Source organism: Myotis daubentonii, chromosome 16, assembly GCF_963259705.1.
Source record: "Myotis daubentonii chromosome 16, mMyoDau2.1, whole genome shotgun sequence".
Lineage (NCBI taxonomy): Eukaryota > Metazoa > Chordata > Mammalia > Chiroptera > Vespertilionidae > Myotis > Myotis daubentonii.
This window is the reverse complement of record NC_081855.1, coordinates 26,577,348-26,603,293: the sequence shown is the minus strand read 5'-3', so window position 1 is coordinate 26,603,293 and position 25,946 is coordinate 26,577,348. Positions and strand designations below refer to the sequence as shown.

The 25,946-nt window shown below is 56.6% G+C and overlaps 1 protein-coding gene across 1 annotated transcript in view; it reads right to left on the bottom strand.

The window, feature by feature from the left end:
• The window catches only part of RAB11FIP4 (RAB11 family interacting protein 4), a 90,451-nt gene extending 64,941 nt beyond the window's left edge, over positions 1-25,510 (bottom strand). The window contains exons 1-3 of the mRNA XM_059669474.1: positions 25,318-25,510; positions 2,403-2,490; positions 644-732 (exon numbers count right to left, since the gene is read on the bottom strand). Coding sequence (XP_059525457.1) covers positions 644-732; positions 2,403-2,490; positions 25,318-25,476 — 336 coding nt within the window. The 5' untranslated portion in view covers positions 25,477-25,510. The remainder of the gene's footprint in view (positions 1-643; positions 733-2,402; positions 2,491-25,317) is intronic.
• Positions 25,511-25,946: the final 436 nt, after the last annotated feature.

The window sequence follows — 25,946 nt, the reverse complement described above, 5'->3', positions numbered from 1 at the left end:
TTCCCGAGTTCATTCGACAGTGATGCCGTGCTTCCCGGCATCTGTCCGTTGCTCTAGGGACCTGTGAACCCGCATCTGCAGGCAGCAGCAGGGGGACAGGCAGCCTGGGTGCCCCGTGTGTGGCTCCCCCAAGTGGGGCTGAGCCCTTGACCCTGGGTCTGTAACTCTGGGTAGATAGTGTCAGAATTGAATTGAATTGCTGGACACCCAGTTGTGTGGGAGAATCGGGGAGCTGGTGGCTGTTGTTTTTGGGAAAAACCCACATATAGGGGTCTGTTGGCTCAGGGGGTTATGCACAGGGGAAAAGAAAACAATTGCCGTCCTGCCTCCTGATAACCCGGGCCTGTCACTGTCCCTCTCTGGGCGCAGTTCCTCCCTGAGGAACTGAAGGGAGCCAAGGTGTTCTGTGAGGACGCCAGCCCCTACCTTCTCTGCTGTGGCTTCCCAAGGGGCTTCTTGGCTCTGCTTCCAAAAACTATTCTTGCTTTGAAGCCAAAGGGTCCTCAAAGGAGGCTCTGGGCCCCCCAGACATTGAAGAGGAGAAGCCAAGGCAAGAAGACCCAGAAGGGCCAGTGGGCCAGGTGGGCTGCAGAGGTGCCACCATTGCTCCTGCGCCAGGTGGGCCGAGGCCGCCCGCCCTTACCTGCTCCACACAGTCTGGGATCTCCGGGGCGCAGGGCAGCGTCCCTACACTCTCCATGGACAGCACGTCCTTCAGCAGCTCCTCACAGCCTGTGGACGGACAGACAGACAGACAGTGGGGGTCAGAGCCTCAGCCTGGCACGGCAGCTTTACTTCTGATGAACAGGCCTTCGGGGAAGGGCCGCGGGAAGGCAGAGAGCCTGCGTTTCCAGGAGGCCAGCGGCTCATTCGAAGGCGGAGCTGGGACCCCCAGGCTGTGGAGAAGACAGCCCAGGGCCCTGCGGAGGGAGCTGGGACAGGTCCTCACCCTCCAGAGGTGCTTTCACTGGGACCAACACTGACAGGGAATACGCGGAGAGGAGACTCCCAAATGCGGAAAGCAAGCTGGGGGCAATGGGAACCAAGGAGGCCTTCCTGGAGGAAGGGGTGTAAGACAGTATTGCCTGCCTGACTTGCAGGGACTCCAAAAGCACACAGTACCCTGACGCTGAGGCCTCTGCAGCCCTGCAAACTCCAGACGTCTCAGAGAGGGCCCCCCTCAGGATGGCTCCACCTCCTGCTGACTCAGTTACACAGGTGGCCTCCCTCCTCGGTCCCTGAGCAAATGACCCCAAATCATATCAGACAAAGAAGGTCAAACCTGCAAAGTGCCTAGCATGGGCACATGGTGGTGGACCCACGGTTCAAACAACTCCACTCAGAATCCTTTACCTGCTGTGTGCAGTCCCCTCCACTTCTCAGCTCACTCCCTTTGCCCCTCACCTCTGTGGCAGTCATTCCTGCTTCCTCCCCTCCCGCCAGCCAGCAGGACTCGGGGTCACCCCGCAGAGGAGGATTCACACAGACAGGGAAATGTGGGTAACGGGAAGGCCTCGGGACTCCTGGAAGTCAACTGCTCTCTTCGCAGCCAGGGGGCGGCCTTAGCACGGCCACCCGCTGGAGGCTCAGGCTACTTCTCCAGGCAGCAGGGAGGGCTGTCAGAGTTGCCGCATTCTGAGATCATATTTTGGGGTCTCTCACAACGGGCCTTGGCATTGGGGGAAAGAGGGATTTTATGTTGCCCCATTAAAGGGGAGGGGCAGGGAGGAAAGGAAGAATTGGGGGAGTTTAGAGAAAGAGAGGGGGTAGGAAACAAATCAAGGAAACTTAGGAGGGACGGAGGGAGCTAGGGTGCCCAGCTCTGCCCAGAACTGCTGGTCTGAAAACTACCAGGCCCATGTCCTGGGAAACCCCTCAGGAGTTTGGTCATCTAGAAGGAGGTGACCCCCTTCAGGAGAAAGAAAAAAGGAAAAAGAGGGGGTCCTTTCCCAGAGGTGGACAGACAGTGGGAAGGGCAGAAACAACGGCCCAGCCGGCCCAGCAGACCTAGCTCCGGGGGCAGGACTCCGTGGGGCGCCAGGGGGAGAACCCACTTCTGGAACCATCCTGGGCTCCCGGATCCCCATAGGGAGGGCTCTGAGCTGAAACCCACATCATGCCAGCCTCCCCCACTGATCAGGATCCCGGGAGCCCCTAGAGCAGCGGTTCTCAACCTGTGGGTCGCGACCCCTTTGGCGGTCGAACGACCCTTTCACAGGGGTCGCCTAAGACCATCCTGCATATCAGATATTTACATTACGATTCCTAACAGTAGCAACATTACAGTTATGAAGTAGCAACGAAAATAATTTTATGGTTGGGTCACAATATGAGGAACTTTATTTAAAGGGCCAGAAGGTTGAGAACCACTGGCTTAGACCCTCTTCCCCGGAAGAGCTCACCTTTCATGGCGAACACTCCCCGGCAAAAGTCCTTGAAATTGATTCTCCCCAGGTCGTTGGGATCCAAATATTTCACAAGTTTTTCCACCTGTGGGAAGAAAGAAGCGGCAGGTGTGAGGCCCCCAGACACTCCCCAGAGGGCTCATGTTGCAGGGGTGAGGTGGCCAGGAGGCTGGGATGAAGGGAGGACTTGTCAACTGAGCCAACGCCTCCTGGCCCTCTCTCCCCCCTCAACCCGGGGTCAGCGCCCGCCCCAGACAGCAGTGGGGCCACTTCAGCCTCTGAGGTTGACAGGCCGCAGAGCAACCCCAACGCCGCAGTGCTCAGAACCTGGTCTGTCCACCGAGCTCCGGTCTCCAAGCCCACGAAGACGGGGACATGGAAAGCAAACACTCGCATTTTTTAATTTCGTGGTTTCTTTCACACAAAAACAACTTAAACTCACTGCAGAAACTCTAGAAAAGAGAATAAATCAAAACCCTGCCATTTCCCACTTATCTTTTCAACCCATAGTTTTTTGTTCGTTTGTTTTTTAATATATTTTTATTGATTTCAGAGAGAGGAAGGGAGGGGGAGAGATAGAAACATCAATAATGGGAGAGAATCACTGATCGGCTGCCTCCTGCACACCCCCCACTGGGGATCGAGCCCACAATTTGGGCACGTGCCCTTGACCAGAATCGAACCTGGGACCCTTCAGTCCACAGGTCAACGCTCTATCCACCGAGCAAAACTGGCCAGGGCTCAACCCATAGTTTTAACAACTTTTTTAAAAAATTGTAATTCTGGGAAACGTTTGGTCAAATTCCCCTTTGTCTATACGAAGCAATCATTATGTCAGCATCATTGTCCCTCTCATCCACATCCAGTCCACACCCAAATACTGAATCCTAAAGCTACCTTTCCTTCCACCTCACTCCTGGGATCAGACTGGTCACAGCCATCATCATCGCCCTCCCGACTGTGCAAATCTCCTCATTCCTCTACCCTCCTCCACTTTCAGCCCCTCCAACTCATTCTCCACCCCAACGGGATCATCTATTCCTCTGCTTAAAATCCAGTAACTGTCCCCTGCACTTAGGGTAAAGTCCAACTCGGTTACATGGCCTGCAAGGTCCTATCTAATCTGGCCTCTCTGGCCTGTCTCCTCCCACTTTTTCTGTCACTCACGGAATTCCAGCCACACAGGCAACTCCACCAGCAAAACAAGCTCGGTTCTGCCTCAGGGCCTTTGCACATGCTCTTCTCTATAGTTCAACTGCTTATCCTCCCCATTCATCATCTGACAGCATCTATTCACCCTTCAAGTCTCCATTTGTACCTCTATTAAATGTTTCTCCCTCGGATAAGCCTGTCCTGACCACTTGCACCTAATTAACCCCATTCTGCTATTACCCTATCATGCAGTAGTACCTTGTACTTATCCTCCAAACCACTTGTCGCAACATGTAACTATATGTTTATGATAATTTTATTATTCCTATCTTCCCCTCTAGAAAATAAGTTTCTTCAGGGCAAGGGCCATGTCTGTTTTCATCACCATTGTATACCTAGTGGCTCACAGCATGGCTAGCACATGGTAGAAGCTTCATAAATACTGGCCGAATAAATGACTATAAATGATTCTCCAAAACATCTAAGTTTGTAAGGCTTTTGATAATAGTTGCCAAATTGCTCTCTCTAAAAATGTCTCAAGTCTTCCATCAGAGCAACTTGCAAGCTTGGGTATTTTTCCCAGTTTTGGGCAATGGTCAATTTTGCCAGAACTATCTTTTCTAAATAATTGGAGTCATTGCTCCCCGCACCCCCACCCCCATGATTTCCAGGATCTGAAATCCAGCTCTGATGTTTCTTCTAGAAGCCCACTTCCAAATCAGCCTGCAACGTGGTGGCAGCCCCTCCACAGCACACAAAGCATTCATTCCTGCGTTATTCACTCAGCCATTCATTCAGCAAGCAACGACGGGGCACCTCCTACACGCCAGGCACTATGCTGGGGGCTGAGGGCTCGTCACACACATGGTCACATGGACACACACACAGTCATGCACACACGCGCACGTGCGCACACACACACACACGCACACTTGCTGTCAGGCACCACCCCCCAACCACATCAGTAGCTAAGGCTCAGCCGGGCAGCTGGACAGCAGGTGATGGGGACTAGAAAAGCACTGTGGAAACTGTAGTGCAGGAAGGGGATTCCTGTCGCTGCTGCTCTTGTTGAGACTGTCATGGCAGAATCCTCCGGCCACCCCCCACCGCCCCCACATGCTCTGAAGCCCATGGCACGTTCGCAAGGACCATGTTCCCTGCACGCCCACAGGAGATGTCCAGTGCAGCAGGGGTCTGAGCCCTGGTCACTCGGTGGCTGGCATCACGGCCATGTGCCCACTGGGCTTTAGAAGATGGCCAGTGAGCAAGGAGAGACCTTACACGCACATCCCTCCTCCTCCCCGAGCTCAGGAGCTCAACGCTTGTGCCTCTGTTCCCACTGACCCTGTTTGTCCACGTGGGTGTGAGTCTGGGGGTGAAGCGTGACCCCCTGAACCTGCGACTTAGCAGGCTCTCAGGAAAGGCTAGAGGAACTCTAGTGAAGGGGGAAGGTGGCCTTCTACCAGCTCCTGGCCCATCCGATGGGAGCCTCCTTAGCATTGCAGCTGCACCCCACCCCCACCCTCACCCCCACCCCCAGACAACACAGCCTCTGACACTGCCCGGCAATGACATGGCTTCTGAGAGTAGCAATGGCCAGGTGCCACCTGCAGGGCTGTGGAGAGCCACCACCACCCAGCTATGTCCTGCCTCCTCTCCGCCTGTCCTCGAGTCACCAGCACTGTAGGGAGTCTATGAGTGCAGGGATGAGCTGGGTACCCGTACCCCCAGGCCACCTGGCGCTCATCCCTACAACCCTCTCCGAGGCCCACGGCTATGCATTAATGATCTGATGCAAGTCAATGCTGAATAGCTGATGCGGAGCCCTGACCTCATGCCCACCTCAGAGGCAGCAGGCTGTGGATGAGGGTCTGTAATCCACAGAGTCAGTTCCCCCTGGGGATGGAGACACAGAGCCAGTCTGAGTGGGGTGGGGATTGATGACAGCAGATAGAGGGGGTCCCAAGGCCACTGCAAGTCCCTGGAACACCCTGAGCTGTGGCTCTACAAAGAGCCGTGGGTGTGCAAGTGCTGTGGCACCTGCTGCCCAGCGCTGTGAAGAGCAGGCAGGGTCACTGTGAGATTATTGTAACGATAAATGCCAGGGATGCACATGAATGCCCTGACTGTGAGCTCGGTGCCTTTCCAAATAAACAACAGCGTAGCGTATACAGGGAAGTACCGACAATCCTTGCTGGGTTCGCGGAGGACTCCATAGGCTGCAGCGCGGTGCTGCACGCCGGCCGTAGTCAGTCTCATCGCATCCTCACAACGACCTTGGCAGCAGCTACCACCGAAGTCCCCATTTTACAGTAGGGGAGACTGAGGCTCAGAGAAGGTAGACACCGGGGAGTCACACAGGGGTAACTCCTCCCTGACCCCTGCCCTCTCCTGCCCTCCTGCGGAGGTGGGTGGGCCCCTGCTGACAGGCTGCACTACAGTGCTGCTTCCTTTTTCTTTTTTTAATATATTTTTATTGATTTCAGAGAGGAAGGGAGAGGGAGGGAGAGAGAGAAACAGCAATGAAGAGGGAGAATCATTGATCGGCTGCCTTCTGCACGCCCCCTACTGGGGATCGAGCCCGCAACCAAGGCATGTGCCCTTCATTGGAATCGAACCCTGGACCCTTCAGTCCGCAGGCTGACGCTCTACCCACTGAGCCAAACCGGCTAGGGCTGCAGTGTCGTTCCAATTCCCCGTCGCCTGTGTACGGAAGGAGCTTCACCCTGTGGCTGGAGCCCCGCACCCTGCTCACCAGGAGCCTCACCTTCCGGGACTAGATAACCTTTGGCTGGTGCACGGGGCATGGGGGGGGGGTGCATTCAGCTGACCCAGCCGTCATTTTGTACACAGGGAGGCCAAGTCCCAGGGAGCAGAGGGCTTGCTCAAGGTCACAGCAAGTTCAGCAAATAACCAGCAGCAAATGGTCTTCTGGTGAGGGGGCCACCACGCTGGGGGCCTCCCTGGCGGCCCACCCACCACACAGGCTGGGCCGCCGGGGCTGCGCTCGCTCCCAGGCCAGGCGCGGTGCGCACGGGGCTGGGCAGGGACTGCCGAGCAGAGCAGCGGTTGTCACGGGCTCACACAGCTGGCCGCGCGGCCGGCTGCCAGGGGAACGGGTTGTTTCCCTGCAGTAATAGCTTGTGCTTTCCTTTTTGGGCCACTCCACCACCAGGCTTCCCCTTCTATTTCTGCTGCCTGTCTCTTTGGGCTGGTTCCTTCCCCACTCATTCCCCGGGGTCACAGCTCTCCTAGCTCAGGCCAGACGATGCTCCTCGCGTTGCTGCCGCTGCCACACTCTCTCTTGATCGCCAGCCAGGTCCTCCCTGAGCCTGTGCCCAGCCGCCCACGCCTCCCTAATTTTGAGCTCTGCAAGCCAGATGGACTCAAGCAAGTCATTGCCTCTCTGAGGTCTCAGCCGCCTCGTCTGAACAAGGGAGATAAGCTGGCTCCGTCTGTAGGTGAAGTGCCTCATAAAATTAGCGGTTATCTCATCAATCAAGCGAGGGCTCTGCACCTCTCCCTTGTGCCGGGCCTGCTCTATGCCTCTGCGCTTATGGATTCATTGAATCCTCACAACCAAGGACTATTTTTATTCCCGTTGTACAGGCGAGGAAACCGAGGCTCAGAAAGGCTGTTATTCAGGGTTAATAAAGGAACACTACAAATACCTTTGTGGGCATAATTTCTACAACTTAGATGAAATGGACTAATTCTTTGAAAAAACACAACCCATCCAATTTCAGATACTCAGTTACTAGTCATCAGAGAGATGCAAACTAAAACCCCAATGAGACCCCACCTCACACCTGTCAGAATGGCTACCGTCAATACATCAACACACAGGTGTTTTCGAGGATGTGGAGAAAAGGGGACCCTGTTGGTGGAAATGCAGACTGGTGCAGCCACTGTGGAAAGCAGTGTGGAGTTACCTCAAAAAATAAAAAATGGAACTGCCTTATGGCCCAGCGATTCCACTTCTGCGAATATATATGAAGAAACCTGAAAACCCGATTCGGAAGAATATATGCGCCCCTATGTTCATTGCAGCATTATTTACAATAGACTTGGAAGCAGCCCAAGTGCCCAGCAGTAGATGAGTGGATGAAAAGCTGTGGTACATTTACACAATGGAATACTACTTGGCCGTAAAAAAGAAGGAAACCTTACCTTTTTCAACAGCATGGATGGACCTGGAGAGCGTTATGCTAAGTGAAATAAGCCAGTCAGAGAAAGTCAAATACCATATGATCTCACTTCTAGGTGGAATCTAATGAACAAAATAAACTAGTGAACAAAATAGAAACAGACTCATAGATACAGAGAACAGACTGACAGCTGTAAAAGGGGAGGGGGTTTGTGAGGCTGAGTGAAAAAGGTGAAAGGATTAAGAAGAAAAATAACACACAAAAAACAAACTCAGCCCTAGCTGGTTTGGCTCAGTGGATAGAGCATCTGCCCACAGACTGAAGGGTTCCAAGTTCAATTCCAGTCAAAGGCACATGCCCAGTAGGGGGCATGCAGGAGGCAGCCAATCAATGATTCTCTCCCATCATTGATGTTTCTATCTTTCCCTCTCCCTTCCTCTCTGAAATCAATAAAAATCCTATCTAATAAAAGAGAAACATGGTAATTAGTGTACGACCGCTACCCTTCCCATTGGCTAATCAGGGCGATATGCAAATTAACTGCCAGCCAAGATGGCGGCCTGCAGCCAGGCAGCTGGAAGCGAACATGAGGCTTGCTTGCTTCAGTTACGGAGGACTCCAACGTTCCACGCCTGCCTTGCTGGCCTCTGAGCTTGCAGTTTGAAACATTGTAACAAATATAGAAGCTAAAAAAAAAACCCAGAAACCTGCTTTCAGGCAGCAGGGATCTCAGAGCTGGAGTTATACATTGTTTCGATTATAGAACCCAAACAAACCAGATACCTGCTTTCAGCAGCAGAGGCCTCAGAGCTGGAGCCAGAGCTAAAGCTGGCCCAGAATAAAAAAGAAAAAAAGGAGCAGTTGGGCGCTTCAGTCACCCGCCAGCCTGAAAATAGCCCTCAGCCCCTCACCCAGACTGGCCAGGCACCCCAGTGGGGACCCCCACCCTGAAGGGTGTGTGACCAGCTGCAAACAGCCATCATCCCCTCATCCAGGCTGACCAGGCACCCCAGTGGGGACCCCTATCCTGAAGGGTGTGTGACCAGCTGCAAACAGCCATCATCCCCTCACCGAGGCTGGCCAGGCACCCCAGTGGGGACCCCCACCCTGATTCAGGACACCCTTCAGGGCAAACCAGCCAGCCCCACCCATGCACCAGGCCTCTATCCTATATAGTAAAAGGGTAATATGCCTCCCGGCACCGGGATCCACCCTGCTCAGTTCGTGACAGGGGAAGGCGCCCCAACCTCCTGATCAGCCCTGCTCTGTGTGTGACAGGGGGCGGTGCCCCAACCCCCCAATCGGCCCTACCCTGAGCGTGACTGAGGGTGGCATCGCAACCTCCGGATCCGCCCTGCTCTGTGCATGACAGGGGGTGTCGCCCCAACTCCCCAATCGGCCCTGCTCTGAGCCTGACAAGGGGCTGCACCTAGGGATTGGGCCTGCCCTCTGCCACCCGGGAGCAGGCCTAAGCCAGCAGGTCGTTCTCCCGAGGGGTCCCAGATTGCGAGAGGGCACAGGCCAGGCTGAGGAATGCCCCCTCCCCCTGAATGCACAAATTTTTTGCACCGGGCCTCTAGTGTATTAAAAAACAAACAGACTCATAGACACAAACAACAATATGATGATTACCAGAGGGAAAAGGGGGCTGGGGGGAGATAGGAGAGAGTAAAGGGGGGATAAATGGTGATGGAAGGAGACTTGACTTGGGGTGGTGAACACAATACAATATACTGATGATGTATTATAGAACTGTACACCCGAAGCCTATATAATTTTATTAACCAATGTAATGCCAATAAATTCAATTTAAAAAAATGTCACACAAGAAGAAAGAGGTAATATGACCATAACTATGAAAGAAATCAAGTTCGCAGTTTACATCTTTCCAAAACAGAAAACTTCAGGCCCAAATAATTTCACCAAACATTTAAGAAAGATCTACATAAATTCTATACAATCTCTTCCAGAAAACAGGAGCGGGGAACACTTCTCAACTCATTTATGTGGCATCACCCTGAGACCAGAACCAGACACAGCCGTCAGTGTAAGAAAACCACAGACCAAAATCCTTCGTAAGCACAGACACAATGATCGTCAAGAAAAAATATATGAAATACCACACGGCCAAGATCAAGTGGGATTTATCCACCAAGGCCGGTTCAACATGTGAAAATCAACGGATGTTACTGAAAAGATGACTAAGAAAGAAAAACCACACGATCCTCCCAACAGATGCAGACAAAGCAACTGACAAAATTCAACACCAATTCATGATCAAAACGCCAGCAACCTAAGAACAGGCCTTCCTTACCCCGGAGAAACGAAAACTGACAGCCCCACAGAAACACTGTCCACGAGTGTCAGTGACAGCATTCTACAAAACCGCCCAAACCTGGAGACAGCCCAGAGGTCCCCCGGCAGGTGAATGGACAAGCAAGCTGTCCTGTCACGAAAAGGAACAAGCTATTGATACGCAACCGGATGAATGAATCTCAAAAGCACTGTGCCGAGTGAGAGCAGCCAGTCTCAGAGGCCAGCAACGACGTGGAGAGGCAAACGGCGAGGACGGTGAGGACGGGGGACAGATCAGTGGCGGCCGAGGGAAGGAGTGGGGAGAGTCTGAACACAAAGGGGCCGCGTGAGGGAACCTGGGGGTGGATTACTCTGTGCCCTGTTGGCCATCTGATGACAGGAATCTAAGCAAATGTTAAAGCTCCTGGTGGGGAAGGGGGCGTGGGGAGGGGTGGGGGGTCCAGCTGGCTGGGCGTCATCCGGCTCATGCAACCAGGAGGTTACAGGTTCGGTTCCGGGGCTCAGACTTGGTCCCTGGTAGGGGGCGTGCAGGAGGTAGTCGATCAATGTTTCCTTCTCACATCGATGTTTCTCTCTCCCTCCCTCTCCCTTCCTCTCTCTCACTGAAAGTCAATTAAGAAAAGTCTTTAAAGAAAACCCTCATGGAATCATACGCCTCTCCCCCATATAAGTGACTTTTACTGTCTGTAAAGTTAAAATGTTTTAAAGCCAAGGAAACTGCACACACGAAAACATGAATAGTTGGCAACACTGGGCCCATATTTGCCCACAGCTCCGACGGGCCAAAGCTGAGTTGCAGCAGCCCCTTCAGATAAGCCAGTGATTGCGAACCTTTTGAGCTCGGCGTGTCAGCATTTTGAAAAACCCTAACTTAACTCTGGTGCCATGTCACATATAGAAATTTTTTGGTATTTGCAACCATAGTAAAACAAAGATTTATATTTTTGATATTTATTTTATATATTTAAATGCCATTTAACAAAGAAAAACAAACCAAAAAAATGAGTTCGCGTGTCACCTCTGACACGCGTGTCATAGGTTCGCCATTACTGAATAGGCGTGTGCTCTGCTCCCCAGATCACCACGTAACCACCTCAATGCCCCTCCCACCCCTTCACTTGCTGGACCCCATGGACATCTGAGTGGCAAGTCCTGCTACCCGGCAGTGACCAGGCTCCCGGGGTGCCTGAGGTTTTCTCCACCTGCACAGGGAGTGCCAGGGCCCGGCTTGGGGAGGGCGGAGTTGACACTCCCAGCTTAAAACGCAGCTGCAATGGAAGGCAGGCAGGCAAATGGGCCTGGATCGCTGAGGAAGGGGTGGGAGGGCGCTATGGAGTCAGGGTTTGTTAAGACTCCCTGAGGCAGGTCAAGAAGTGCTGTCAGGACCCCTCAGTTCTGGGGGGAGCTGCTCAGCCCTGTGCCATCCCCTGCCCCAGACACCAAAGTCCTGCCCCACAGGCAGCACCTAGACCAGCCGTGGGCAAACTACGGCCCGCGGGCCAGATCCAGCCATTTGAAATGAATAAAACTATTGAAAAAAAAGACCGCACCCTTTTATGTAATGATGTTTACTTTGAATTTGTATTAGTTCATACAAACACTCCATCCATGCTTTTGTTCCGGCCCTCCAGTCCAGTTTAAGAACCCATTGTGGCCCTCGAGTCAAAAAGTTTGCCCACCCCTGGGCTAGAACGACCAGGAGGCACCCCCTGAAGGGAGTGCGGCAGCTGCTGGAGCTGAGAGCCAGTGCAGGGCAGCCAACCTCGAGGCCCTAAGCTCATGGGACATCCCTGGAGACACTGGGGCACCATGAATCAGGGACTAGCTGGACAGTCTTCTCCTGGAAGGGGGGGTGGGGAAGGGCTCAGCAGGGAGAAGGAGGGAGCAGGGGAGGGAGGGAGAGGATCCTTGCTGAGCAAGTGGCCTGGGCGGCTGCAGGCAGGGCAGGAGGGTGAATAGAAGGGCAGTATCGTCAAGGCGTGAGGTCAGAGAGAGGGCAGGCCTGAGGGTCAAGGGCATGGGAGCCACGCTGAGATGGCTGCCCGCTCTCCTGAGGGCCCGGATGGCGAACTTGGTAACAACACTAACAACCACACCCTGTGGCTCACAGGTGGGGCGCTCTCCCAGGAGTGGGATCACTGAGCACTGGCGAGCGGCTCCTTCCAGTCCTCCCACAGGCTGGAGAGAGCTGGGCATCCCATCGTACAGCCAGAGATCCAGAGGCCAGCGCCTGGCCTCATCCCACAGCAGGTGGGAGGGCATTCAAACCCCGCCCTGCTGTGGGCCCCTCCTCCCGCCACCCGGGGGGCTCCTGCCCTCCCCGGGCCTCAGTGCGGCCTCTTTATCCACTTTCCCTGGCAGCCCAGCGGCCTGACATCAGGACACACAATGGGGCCTGTATTCTGGAGCTCCACCCCCACCCTGGGACGAAGGGCACAGAGGTGGAGGGGGCAGCACTGGCCTCCCCATGGTTGTGGGAGGGGAGAGGAGGAGGGTGGAGGGGAGTCAGGCAAGAGCTTCAGCAAAGCCAGCTGGAGACCCGGGTCCCTGCACCCTGGCCCTGCACCCTGGCCCATCCTCCAGAAGCCCGCTCTCCCCCGGGCATGGCTGTCCCAGGGAACCGGTCCCACGCACCCTGAGTGGACCCTGGGAGGGTGGGGAAGGGGGCGATGCTATAGTCACAAGCCGGGGGCTCAGGGTCAGCTTCATAGTCTGTGGGGCACAGTGCCAAATGGAAATGCCAGGCCCCTGTTCAAAAACTGCTCAGAATCTCAGGATGGGGACCACAGAGCCTGGGGCCTCCGTGTCTGCTCAGGGCTCCTGCCCCTAAGGCTGACTGCCTGGGCTTCAATGCCACTCACGGTGCGGCCTCGGGCAAGTCACCCGCGCCCTGGGCCCCAGCGCCACGCCTTTAATGCATTCCCCACCAGCTCACAGGACAACGGTGAGGTCAAGGAGACTGGCCTCACAGAAGTGTCCCGTGCAAAGGCGCCTAAGAGGGACCCGAGGGTGAGCCTTCACCGAGTGGGAGCAGGCGGAGGGCCACCAGCTGGCAGGGAGGCCGCGGGGCTCTTGTGGGTTGTGACCAAGCAGGGTGGGCGCCAAGCCCCTTTGCAGTCTCGGGGATGCCCCAGGTTTTCAGTGACCTCACTGAGTGGTCTCAGGAGACGGGCCTCAGTTTCCCCATTTGGGAAATGAGGGTGTTGGGTGACATTCATATTGAAGGTGCTGCTTCCCCTGGGCACGGGGTTGGGAGGGAGAGAAGAAAACCAGAGCAGAGACGCAGATGGCGGTAAAGGGTTTGGAGGCAACATCGCCATCCCGCATGGCTTTCCCGGAGGCAGGTAAACTTATGACTGGGGACTCTGGGGTGTGATCTGGGAGCCCCTCGATCTATAAAGTCAAGGAATAATGACAAGGACTGAAGCGCAGAGTGGCATACACCCATCGGTGTGGCCACCTCTACGCGGCCCCTCCCTCTCCTCCTGTGTTGGGCAGCCCTCCTGTTTGACCTGGTGCTTTGGGCATCTCAGCCCTAGAGCATGAATCCTGATTGGACCAAGCCAGTCAGGTGGACTCATCCCCCTTACCAGTGATTGGCTTAGGCAAAAGCATGTTATACATTTCTGACCAATGAGACGTGAGGAAACACCTGCAGGAGGCTTCCAGAGGAGGTGTCCTTTGATGATGGGGGTCGGGGAGGCCATTCACAGGGATGCTCCCCGCTCTTCTTGAGGTGATGCTCTCTCCTGTGCACCCAGCGCAGCGGCTGTGAAGCTCGGCAGGCGGCAGCTGCTCTCCACCCCTCCCCTTCTCTCCATCAGCTCTGTCACCCCTGGCCCCGGAACTGGGCAGTGGCCTCCCTCCTCGGTCTCCTTTCCCCAGCCCCAAATACTTCCAGGTGCGTCTGTCTGGAATGCGATGGCGCTGTGTCACCCCTCTGCTTCTACCTTAGCATAGAACCTTCTAGCACCACGCATGACTAGATGCTCAATAGGATCCGTGAGACTAAAATCGGGCAGCGCCCCCAGAAAGCCTGGGGTGAGTGCTAGCAGTCACATAACCAGTATTTACAGCACTGACTGGGTCACCATGGTGCTACAGGCGTAACACATATGGCTCAGGTCACCCTCACTGTGCAGATGGGGAGACTGAGGCACAGAGAGATTAAGTAACCTCTCAGGGAGGGTCACATGGCTCGAAAGAGGCAGAGCCAGGTCTCAAACCAGGTGCGCCTGATGCCAGGACCCCGGCGCCCAACCGCTTCTCAATGGCACAGAGAGAACAGTGAAGCCGGCCTGGCCTGACCTGAGGCGCTGGGGGGAGATGGAAGGGACTGGGCGCAAGAAGGGGTGGAGGCCGGCTGGGGCCCCGTGCCTGGGAAGAGCCTGCATCTCGGGCCAGGAAAGCAGAGAAGCCTGGGGAATGTGGACAGGGTGCAGGCGGGGGTCCAGTGTGAGAGCCCAGCCCCAACCCTGCCTCCTCGCCTCCAGGACTGCAGACGCTCACGGAGGGAAGCCGGGAAGCCGGGAAGCTGGAGCAGCCGGAGAAGTACATGCCTCCCGGGCCCTTTCATCGCCATCTGAACAGGAAGTGGTGCTGATGCATCATTCAGGGCGCAGGGGTAGGCGGTCCCGCTGCTCTAAAGCCTCAGCTCCTGATGACACCGTCACCTCCCACAGCAGCCTCTTCGGTGGCCCAGCGCCTGGCAGCGCCCCCACCCACCACCCTGCCGATGACAACCTACTTCTCATTAAGGTCCCTGCCAGGCGCTGCTCCCACCTTGAACCCAGACAACCCCAGATACAGAGTCAGGAAGCCTCGGGTTTGAGCAGTGTCGGGTTTCTGAAGCTCAGATCTGATCCTCCTCCCTCTCCTGATCCCCGGAGAACCTGGGACTCCCAACTGCGGGAAGCTACGGAACCAGACAGTCCTGGGTTTGTATCCCAGCTCCTCCACTGCTGTGGGCCCCTGGAACCCTCTCAGGTTCATGGGGTGGTTGTGAGGGTGAAGGGGAGTAAGAAATAGGAAGGCAGTGGGCACAGCTCATCCCTCATCCCCTCTGCCCACAGACGGTCATGAGTGGCTGCGGGGGAAACTGGCCATTGAGCAAGGAGGCCCGTGCCCGGGAAAGTACCGGTATCCCTTACCTGGTAAAGGGTCAGAGTGCACTCCGAGGGTTGACAACGGCAGGACGCCAACACGGTCATGGAGAGGTGGGCAGAACCGATGCCAACAGGCACCGTGCTAGGTCTTTATATTTCCTCTCCACTCCTCAAACAGTCCTACACATAGGGGCTATGCCCCCATTTTACAGATAAGGAAACTGAGGTCCATCCATCATAATAAGCACCTTTTAAAGCACCTGGGCTCTCAATTCTTCCAATAAGGTCCGGAAGACCCAATGGCCTTTGCGGGAAGTGAGCTAACTCCAACGAGGGTAGGTATGTGCTGGTGTCTGGCTGCCCGTCCAAAAGTCATCTGAGCCAGTCACACAATCCCAGCTGCTGAGCCCTCCATAAGGCTACCATGTGACCCCGGCCCCAGCCTGAGCCCTCACCTTCCTGCCCTTCCTACACCTGCACCATATAGAGCCACCTGCCACTCCCTGAAAATGCCAGTCCCCATCCCTGGATCTGTGCTTAGGCCTGTGCATGGTAGATAGTCAGTAAATGTTGGGTGGTGGATGGATAGATGGGGAGGCTGGGGAGACTGGTGAAAAGATGGGTGAGCAGATGGATGAAGAAATGGGTGGATGGGTAATGAATGGATAAGTGAATGGGTTGATTGGTGAGTGAACAGGCAGGTAGACAGATGGCTGAGTGGATGGATGGATGGATGGATGAGCAGGTAGATGTTTGAATGAGAAGATGATGAGTGGATAGCTAGATGGCTGAGTGGATGGATGGATAGATGGATGAGCAGGTAGATGTCTGAATGGAGAAGATGATGAGTGGATAGCTAGATGGATAAGTGGATGTATGAATGGATGCATTGTTGAATGGGCAGGTAAGTGGTTGGATGGATGGGGAGAGGGAAGAATGAGCAGCAGATGGGTGTGCTCGGAGACAGACCTTAGCTCACTGTGCGAGAGAATTCAGCCCGAGCCTGTCCAGACGGAGTGGCCTTGCCTTGGGTGGCACTGAGTCGCCATCTCTTGGCAGGGCTGTTCTAGAGCAACATAAGCCCTGCATGGACCCCTGTTCCCCTCTTAGCTTTGTTTTGGTGTGAATCATCCTTCTGTCTACCCTGTCCAGGTATTGACCTTGGACTGGGATCTCCCGGGGGACAGTGTCCCCACTAAGCCCACGTGCAATCAACAAATACTTCTGGAGGAAGCTGGCAATCCTCTCTGAGTTTTGCGCCACAGCACGTGAGACATGGGTTAGATTCAAGGTCTTAGGTCTGAAGGGAACTTAGACATCCTTAGAGCTATAGTTTGGACTATAGCTACCAGGAGGCCACTCACTCTCTTCTTGGGTCACTGGCACACAAGCTTCTGGATCCAGAGCCGCTTTGCCCCTCCTGTCCCCAAGAGCATGCAGCTATGGACAACAGACCCCTAAGCAGTGACCCCAGCGGGGAGCAGTTTGCCAGGAATTGGTGCTGTTGACTCCCGGGGGAGCCTCCAAGGATCAGAAGACGCTGGGAGAGGGGGAGGCAGTGAGGGACAGATGGGTGCAAAGAGCCCAACTCCAGCTGGGGGTGGCTCCAGTCAGGATACCCTAGAGAGGGCTGGCAGTCATGCCAACAGCATGTTCGAGCAATTAGCTATGGCTCTAGTCCAGGGGTGGGCAAACTTTTTGACTCGAGGGCCACAGTGGGTTCTTCAACTGGACCGGAGGGCCGGAACAAAAGCATGGATGGAGTGTTTGTGTGAACTAATATAAATTCAAAGTAAACATCATTACATAAAAGGGTACGGTCTTTTTTTTTTTAGTTTTATTCATTTCAAACGGGCCAGATCCGGCCCGCGGGCCGTAGTTTGCCCACGGCTGCTCTAGCCAGTTCTTACTCTGTGCAGGAAGGGTGCGAGGGGCAGTTCTCAGACTGAAAGGCTGGGCAGATGGGCAGTCAGCATCCCAGACAGAAGACGGGTAGGCAGGCGTCTTGAGACACCTTCCTCCCTGGTAGACAAGATGCCCCAAGCCAGCCCAGCTGAGTCCATGGACCCCCAAACCCAAGCCTGGCTGAGTCACAGGTTGATCAGGGTCTGTGTTTTCCCTCATGTAAACTTCTCTGTTGTGGGCAGTGAGCCCTAAGAAAGGGGACAGAGGACCAGGGGTCGGCCAGGAGGAGCAGGGCTGAGGTGCATTCTTTGGACTCATCTATCCACTGTCGTGCACATCTCTGCTTGGACGCCAGGTGCATCTCGGGCTTCCCAGGCCAACGTGGAGCTCCTGACTCCTCGCCAAACCCTCCTCCACTCCAAATTCTCGCCTTCTCTCACACCCCAGGTCCAGCGGGCTCATTATCTAAATCCGGCCACTTCTCCACCTGCTGCTCCCCTGCTCCTACCCAAAGCATCTGTCACCTGGATGAAGTGACACCTCCCCACCGCTCTCCCTGCCTCCCCCGCCCTCCCCCCATCTCCCTGCCCACTCACTTCACTCAAGGTTTGCTGTGCCTCTAACCCCCAGGCCCCTCCTGCCTCTGCCTAAATGACCCAGAGGTCTGCATGGTAGAGCCCCCGCTTCATTCCAGGCCCCACCTACATGCCCACCTATGGCGGAAGAGGCCTCCCAAGGTCATGCTAAGGTCAAAAGTCTTCCATCGGTTTTTGTACTTTATGCTTCTTCCTAGTACCTAACACTACCTGGTGTCATCCTGATTCCCTTGCCTGTCTCTCACCGGAACCCAAGCTCCAGGCCACTCCTGCCTCCCAGAGCCGGGAGAGTTTTGGCATAGAGTAGGTATGCAAGATGTTAATGGGAAAGTTTTCTTAAATCCTGGAAACATGTATTAAGACAACCACCAAACGCAAAAGGTATTTCCATGAAGACAACTCTATAAAACCTTCAGAGCATTCACCCAATCCTGTGGGGGTAGGGAAAGGACAGCAGTTAACCCTGGTGTGACACTCACCCTGTTCCAGGCCAGCGGGCATTTCCCCTCCATCCTGCCTGGGTCCGGTTCACCCAGCTCTAACCGTCAATCCCAGCTAGCTGTCAGCCTCCCCTTCTGATCAGGCTCAACCTGGTGGGACTGCTCAGGGCCTGGGGCAGGGATGACCACTGGGCGGGCCAAAGGGGCCCTGCAGCAGGAGGCGGAGGAGCCCCCATACACACCCTCTCCAGGGCTGGGGTAGAACCCCTCTCCCAACTCCATACAAATGGACCCAGGAACATGGTGTTCCTGTCTGCACCAAGTCCCCTGGGATAGGGCGCTTGGGTGGGACCCACCAGGCACTGGGTGGCTGCACAGCCCCCAATCTGCACTGCCCTCTAAGCAGGGTGACCAGGCAGAAGGTGGTGGAGCCCTGGTCCACTTCCTAGCCATCCACCCTCACCCACCAGGTTCCCGGGTTCCTGGCTCCTGCCCGTGGGCCCTGGGATGTCTGCAGGAATCCTCCACCCAGCCTCTCTCCCGGCTCTGCCCCCTCTGCCATCGGCCACCAGCTAAGCGCTCCTCCCTCTGCCCTGCTCCCCCCCCCCCCCCCCCCCCCCGCCCCTGGACCCTCTCTCCTTCTTTGCTTCCTTGGTTCTCTTTCTGGAGCTGGGGAAGGTTCCTGGGCCCAGGTCAGGAAGCCACTGCCCTCCCCGGTTACCCTGACCCTTAGGCACCCACCAGTAAAAGGGTGAATGCCCAGCACCCCGGGGAGCTCAGCTGATGCTTTGAGGTTCTCCACCTGCTCTTTGGAAGGCCCGATGCAGAACCACCCAGGGAGGCGCAGACCACGCCTACGCCCCCCATGTGCCCCCCACCGCCACGCCCTCCCCAACTCGGAGCTTCCCGCTTCTCTAGAACCCAGTGTCCTGGGAACGAAGCTAATGTCCAACAGGATGGGCCGACTCTGGGCTTTCTTCACCCGCCCCTCCTCCCAGCACAGCCAAACTGTGGTGCAGGCGCGCCAGAGGCCCCAGGGTGCTGGCCTCCCATCTGGGGCTCGCCCCTCCCTGCCCGGGCCCAGAGCTCGGTGCCTTGTGCTCACTCCTACGCCCCTCGGCCCGCAGCCTCAGTCCCCGCTTTCACAATGACCTCCAAGCTCAGGGGCACAGGGTGGCGCCAGGTGGGCAAACACAGGAAGCAGGTGCCCCGGGGCCCCCTCCTGTCCTGCTCTCCACGGATGGGCCACAGGCACCCCCACCCTTCCTGCAGGCGGACAGCACCTGGGCCTTCCCTGTTTGCCAGCTCTGCCGTCTCCCAGGCCCCCATTCGGGTGGGACACACAGGGGCGGCCTGTTCTCCGAAAGGTCCTTCCATGTTACAGCTCTGGAGTGACCACTGGGGCCTTGCAGGCCTTTGGGCCCAACAATCCTGCCCTCCTGCCCCTGCCCGAGGGCCTTCTTCCTCCGGCCACGCGTCACAGCCCCTCCGGGTCCAGCACACACACCTGACCTTGCGGCCTGGCTCTCCCCGCTGTGCCCAGAGGATGGCCGAGCCTGTCCTGACCTGGCCCTGCCTTCCTCCTGCCCCTTCCCCACTCCTCCTGCCCCTTCCCCACTCCTCCTGCCCCTTCCCCACTCCTCCTGCCCCTTCCCCACTCCTCCTGCCCCTTCCCCACTCCCCAAGCTCCAGCCGCAGACGTGGGGCATGGTTACTTCCTCCTCAGCACCCAATCCCCCCTCCTTGTGGGCAGAGCCCAGCTTTAGTTCAGGGTGATCCTGCCCCTGGGAGCCCAGGAATCTCAAAGGTGGACCCCAGCCCCGGCTTCTGATCAGTCTCGGCCCATCCTAGCACCCCAGCGCGTTGCCAGCGCAGACCCCAGGCTGAAGCCAGGCGGCGCCGGCATCTCTGTGGCAGCCATTGGTCCGGAGGAGGGACGAAGGGGGCCCAGAAGGCCTTTGCTTCATCTCCTGCTTAACAGGAACAAGGAGGCACCCTGTTCCAGTGCCTCTGGCCACACCCGGGGGTGGGGGGGTGGTGGGGAGGGGTGGGGAGGGGTGGGGTGGGGTGAGGTGGGGAGGGGTGGGGTGGGGAGGGGTGGGGTGGAGTGGGGGGTGGGGGTGGCAAAGAAGAGGGAAGTTACAGACCTGTCCCAGGTTGGCCAAAGCTGAGTTACCACCCCCACATAACTCACAGCCTCCTTTGGGGTGCTGGAGGGGACGCCAGTCCCAGCAGGAGGGACAAGCCCTCTGTGCGGGGGAGCGGCTGCCGTGTTAAAGGGAGACAGAGACGCCACTCAACTCCTCCTGTTTCTACTTCCCAAGCAAGAAGGACGGTCTTCAGACTGGAAAAGGGAGAATATGTAAGAGGGAATGCGGCCCAAGGTATCTGTGGCTGCTTCCCATGGCTCCCATCAGCCCGGGCGGCTGGAAGGATGGAAGAGGGGCTGGCAGGCCAGGCGGACAAGGAGGGTGGGCTCAGAGCACCAGAGGCGGGGCCCACAGCTTGGCCTCAAGGAACTCCCAGCCCAGGCCGGCCTCTCAAAGACGCTGCAGGCGTCCAGGAAACAACAGCAACTGCAGCCCCAATTCCGACCGCATGCCTGCGCTGTGCGGGCACCCGACTGGGCCCTTTCCACGTCTCCACGTGTTCAAGCCTCGGTAGAACCCTACGGAATGGGAACTGCTATCACCCCATTTTGTGGATGAGCAGAGAGGTTAGGAAAAAAACAAGACTTCAGGGGTCAGCCTGGGTTCAGGGCCCTGGGCCACCGTGTTATGCACGTGGTGTAGTGGTGCTGCTCTCACTGTATCATAGGTTTCCAGGGTTGGGACAATGGTGTTCCCCCATCATTTTTACATTCCTCTTCTCTTTTTTATTGGAGGGTGAGGATATTTTCCCTTTGAGTTTTAGAGAGAGTAAGGGGGGGGGGGGAGAGAGAGAGACAGACAGACAGACAGACAGACATTGATTGGTTGCCTCCTGCACACCTCAGTCAGGGATCGAACCTGCAGCCGAGGTATATGCCCTTGACTGGAAATCGAACCCGTGACCCTCTGGTGCACAGGCTGACGCTCTAACCATTGAGCCAAGCCGGCCAGGGCTCTTGACATTCTTCAAAAGGCCAAGCACTGTGTCTCACACATTGATCATGTTTCCATTAAATTTCCTTGTCTCCTCTTTTCTGTTAGGATTCCTAAGTCAATAAATTAGGGGGATATCCGAGTTGAGCCTAATAGCATTTATCATTAATTAAAGTCCGTACTCGACTCAGAGTTCCTTAGTTTTCACCCAGTGTCCTCTCCCTGTTCCCGGGTTCCCTGCAGGACGCCACCATGCAGTCAGCTGCCATGTCTCCTAGGACACCGCGCGGCTTTGGGAGTTTCTCCGACTTTCCTTAGCTTTGATGACCTTGACACGCCTGAGGAGCACTAATCAGGCATTCTGTAGAATTTTCTCTGATGTTTTCCTCATGACCAGACTGTGGCGATGGTTTTGGGAGGAAGGTCATAGAGGTAAAGTGCCATTCTCATCACCTCACATCTACCCGACCTATTACTGTTGTCGACCTTGACCCCCTGGCAAGGGAGTGCTTCTCAGCGTCTCCCCTGTAAAGCTCCTCTCCCCCTCCTTCCACACTGTGCCCAGGGGAAGGCAGTCACCTTCACAGCTCCGCCTCCTCGATGAGGAATTATCTACAGAAATTATTTGAATCCGTACAGGAGGGTCTCCTAGTATTTATTTATTCATTCATCGAATCATTTATTTATATCAGCATGGCCTCATGAATATTTATTGTGTACTTTGAAACCTAGTATATTTTGATTTTTGCAAAGCATTTGACTTTGCTATCCCTTGTTTTCCGGAGGTTGATGGTGAAAAGTGGATAATTGGTGTTCACTAAATCCTACATCTAACGAATGGTAGCTGTCCACCCTGGAGCACTAGTGGGTTGGGAAATCAAGGTCTCTACTTGTTTTTATTTTTTTAAATAAATTTTATTGATTTTTAGAGAGAGTAAGCGAGAGAGAGACAGAGACAGAAAGAGAAAGAGAGCGTGCGAGAAAAGAAACACCGGTGGGCTGCCTTCTGCACGTTCCCTGGTTATGTGTTCTAACCAGGAACAAATCCACCACCTTTTGGTGTAGAAGCCAACACTCCAACCAACTAAGCCACACCAGCCAGGGCTCTACCTCGTCTGTAAACAAATGAAATAGAACGGATGGGATACAGAGCATTTTGGAAGGATCCCTACCAGCCGGGAAATGACAATCCTATTTTGTAATGCATGCGTGAAGTGAAGTCGGTGTGTAGTGAGTAGGGATGCAAAATGCATTTCTATGGGTCTCAGTCAACCCTACTGCGAGAGCAGAACCGCCCCTGCGAGGCCCTGTCCGTGGTCCTGCCCTGCGTTTACAACCAGCCTTTGAACACCCAGCTTCTCCAACCTGCAGGCAGCGCAGCCTCTGAGAGAGACAGAGCCAGGATTTGATATTCTTTCTTGTGCCTGTTACACTGGAATGAAATGGACAGGATGGAATCTGGTAGGAACAGGGCCAGGTAACAGGTTTAGATTCAAGAGATCACTGACACAGACAACAGGCCTGATCTCTTCAACAGTGAGGGCTGCAAAACAAAAGGAATTGCATTCGAGTAAGAGAGACCTAAGGGTCACAACAGCTGGCTACACTACACAGTTACAAGAATCCGAAGAGAAAATTAATTTAAACCTAACAGGAAAAAAAATGGACATTTTGGGGCCAACTAGGAAATCTGAATAAGGTCTGCATATTAAATGAGCTGAGAATTTATTTAAGCAGAAAAATGTGAGTCATTTAACTGGGGAAAAAACAGGCTATGAAATAGCTGCACAGTATGATCTCATTGTATAGAGGAAATCTACATATACGCATAGAAACCGCTCTGGAAGCACGTGACCAAGGTGCCACAGTGGGGCTCCTGGGAAGTGGGACCATGATATCTTTATTTTTGCTTGTCCATATTTCTTTTCTTTATATATAAAATTAACTTCAGAAAGGAAGGGAGAGAGGGAGAGAGAGATAGAAACATCAATGATGACAAAGAATCATGGATCGGCTGCCTCCTGCAACCCCCACACTGGGGATCGAGCCCACAACCCGGGCATGTGCCCTGACTGGGAATCGAACCATGACCTCCTGGTTCATAGGTCAATGCTCAACCACTGAGCCACCCTGGCCGGGCTCCATATTTCTAATTTTCTACAGTGGTTATAAACTGCTACTGCACGGATATAAGATTGTGCTTTAAGTAGAGAGCAATCGTTTTCCCTCCTCCAGGATGGAGCCAATCCTGGCTGGCAGAGGTCTCTGAGAACGCTCCTGGGTGTGGAGGGTGTGGTGCACCATTCAAAAGGCAGCGCACTCTGAGCCACCTGCCTGTGCGAGTGCTGGGCTGAAACGGTTCAGCCCCTCCTGGTCCAGCCCCTCCATGTTATAACTAGGAAAACGGAGTCACACAATCAGTGAGTAGCCTAGAAGCCAGAGGTCTGGCCCCTGTAGGGTCATGTGGGAATGTCTTAGGGCTTCAGGAACAGGGGCTTTGGCTTGGAGAAGGGAAGATGGGTGGGGAGGAGTGAAGGGGGCAGGAGCGCTGTTTTCAAATATTTAAAGGCTGCCACCTAGAAGACAGACCCATGCGAGTCCCTGTGCAGAACCTCGCTGACGACGTGACAAGCAGGTTTGGCTCTAGAGTGTATGAGGGAGAAGGTTTTAACAACTGTCCAGCCAGGGGATAAGGTGGGAGGGGGGTGCTAGGGGCTCAGGGCTGAGCCCACGTGGCCTCCTTCCAGAGGCTGCTGGAAGGATATAAGATGATACCCACCACCGAGGCTCCGGGCCTGGGACTCCCGGTTCCAGCCACAGCCAGCGGCTTCTTCCTCCCTGCAGCCAGCGTCCTGGGAGGAAGGAGCCAGGGCTCTCCCCGTGCCCGGGGGGCTACTCAGCCTGCCTCAGGGGAGGGCAGGGGCTTGGCGGGCCTTTGTGGAAGGAGAAGACCCCCGGTGGCTGCACAGTGCCCCTGAGCAGAGCCCGGAGGAGCAGGAGGGTGGCAAGGTCTGCTGAAAGGCTTGGTGGGCTGCGACGGAACGTCAGCCATGATCATCCTGGGATGGGCTACCTGAGTTCCCAGGCTTGACACCTGCCTCATCCACTTCCACCTACTGCTCCCGGGGCTCCCAGGTCCAGGCCACACCCAGGTGCCAGGGAGAGATGATCACCTATCACCCATTTGCAGGTGCCGGGGAGACCTGGATCCAGTCAAGCCAGGCCCTGGGTATCCTGTATTCTGAAATGCTCGGCCGGAGCTGTCCTGGGCACAGAATGCCAGCCAGTGCCCGTTTGAGCCCCGGGGCCCCTGCTCCCCATGCACAGTCTGAGGCCTTGGAGACTCACCGCTCTGGGCCTCCGTCCCCTGACCACCTCGGAGTGCACAGCAGCAGCAGGAGGTGGGGGATGCTCACTGCGGGGGGGGGGGGTGCCCTGCCCTACCCCAGACACAGTCACCAGCCCCTGTGCCCGCGGCAGGAGAGGACGCGGATGGAACGGAGCAGCACCCGCCCTCTGATTTCAGCCTCGAGAACAACCAACATCACCGATGCCTGCTTTCCCCAAACAGACGCAGGCCCGCCCGGGGAACACTGCCCGCGCTGCTCCCCAGGCTGGCTTGGCCAGGCCCGCCGCCGCCGCCGCCGCCACGACCCGCGGCAGCCAGGCCTCCCATCGGAGCTTGAATGGGGGGTCACAGCAGACCCCTCCTTCTGTGTCCCTGGCCGGGGTGCCGTCCAGGGGACAGGCTGCGGTGCGCCCCTAGTTGTCCTCCCCACCCGCTAGGCCCAGCCCGGCGCACGCCTCCCGCCTGGAGCCCCACGCACAGCCCTCTACGCCTCGGTCACGCGGGGCGGGCCGGGGCCGGGGCCGGGGTCCCAGGCCGGGTCCCGACAGCTCCGTGCCCCACACACCGGTGGGTGGCGGGTCGGTCGGAGGGACCGGCCCCGCGGGGCAGGAGGATGGGCAGAGCGGACGCCCCGGGCAGGACGCTCGCAGCACCGGCGCTAAGGGTGGAAGCGAGGGTCCCCCAGGCGGTTCCTCCCGCGGTGCAGCCGCCGCCTCGGGCAGGAGAAGAAGCCGGGGAGCGGGGGAGGGGCGTGGAGGGGGGTCGGAGCGGGGTGGGGGGAGGTCTGGGGCGGGGGACGCGGGGCGCGGGGCCCTTACCTCCTCGCCCTGGCCGAAGCGCAGGCCGAGCGCCGCCACGCGCTCCACGCGCAGGAAGCCGTCGGGGTCGCGGCCGCACACCTCGAACACCTGGCGCAGGCGGCGCACCGAGCGCAGCAGAGCCGCGGGCGCGCCCGCCCAGCCCGCGCCGCCCGCCATCCGCGCCGCCCGCCGCTAGCCCGAGCCCCGCGCCCGCCGCCCGCCCCGCGCCGCCATCGCCGCGCGCCCGCCGGGCCGGCCGCCGCGTGGGTCTGCGGCGCAGCCTCCCTCCGCCCGGGGGCGGCGGCCGTGTCAGGCGCGGCGCCGCAGCCCCGCCGCTCGGGGCGGGAGGCGGGAGGCGGGAGGGGGGAGGCGGGAGGAGGCGGCGGCGCGGGGACTGCAGACAAAAGGAGCCGCGCGGCTGCGAGTGGGGCCGCCACGCGGGCCGGCTGACCTCTCGCGCCCAGAGCCGCCGCCGCCGCCGCCGCTGACTTAGTTTCCCTCGGAGGACCGAGCTCGTCTCCTCCCGGGGGGGTGGGGGTGACAGGTGTCCGGGAATTCAGAGCAGCCCGAGGCCCCGCCCCTCCGCGGGCGGCCGCCGGACAGCCTCTCCTCCGCCCGCAGTCTCCCTATCCAAGGCCAGCCCATCT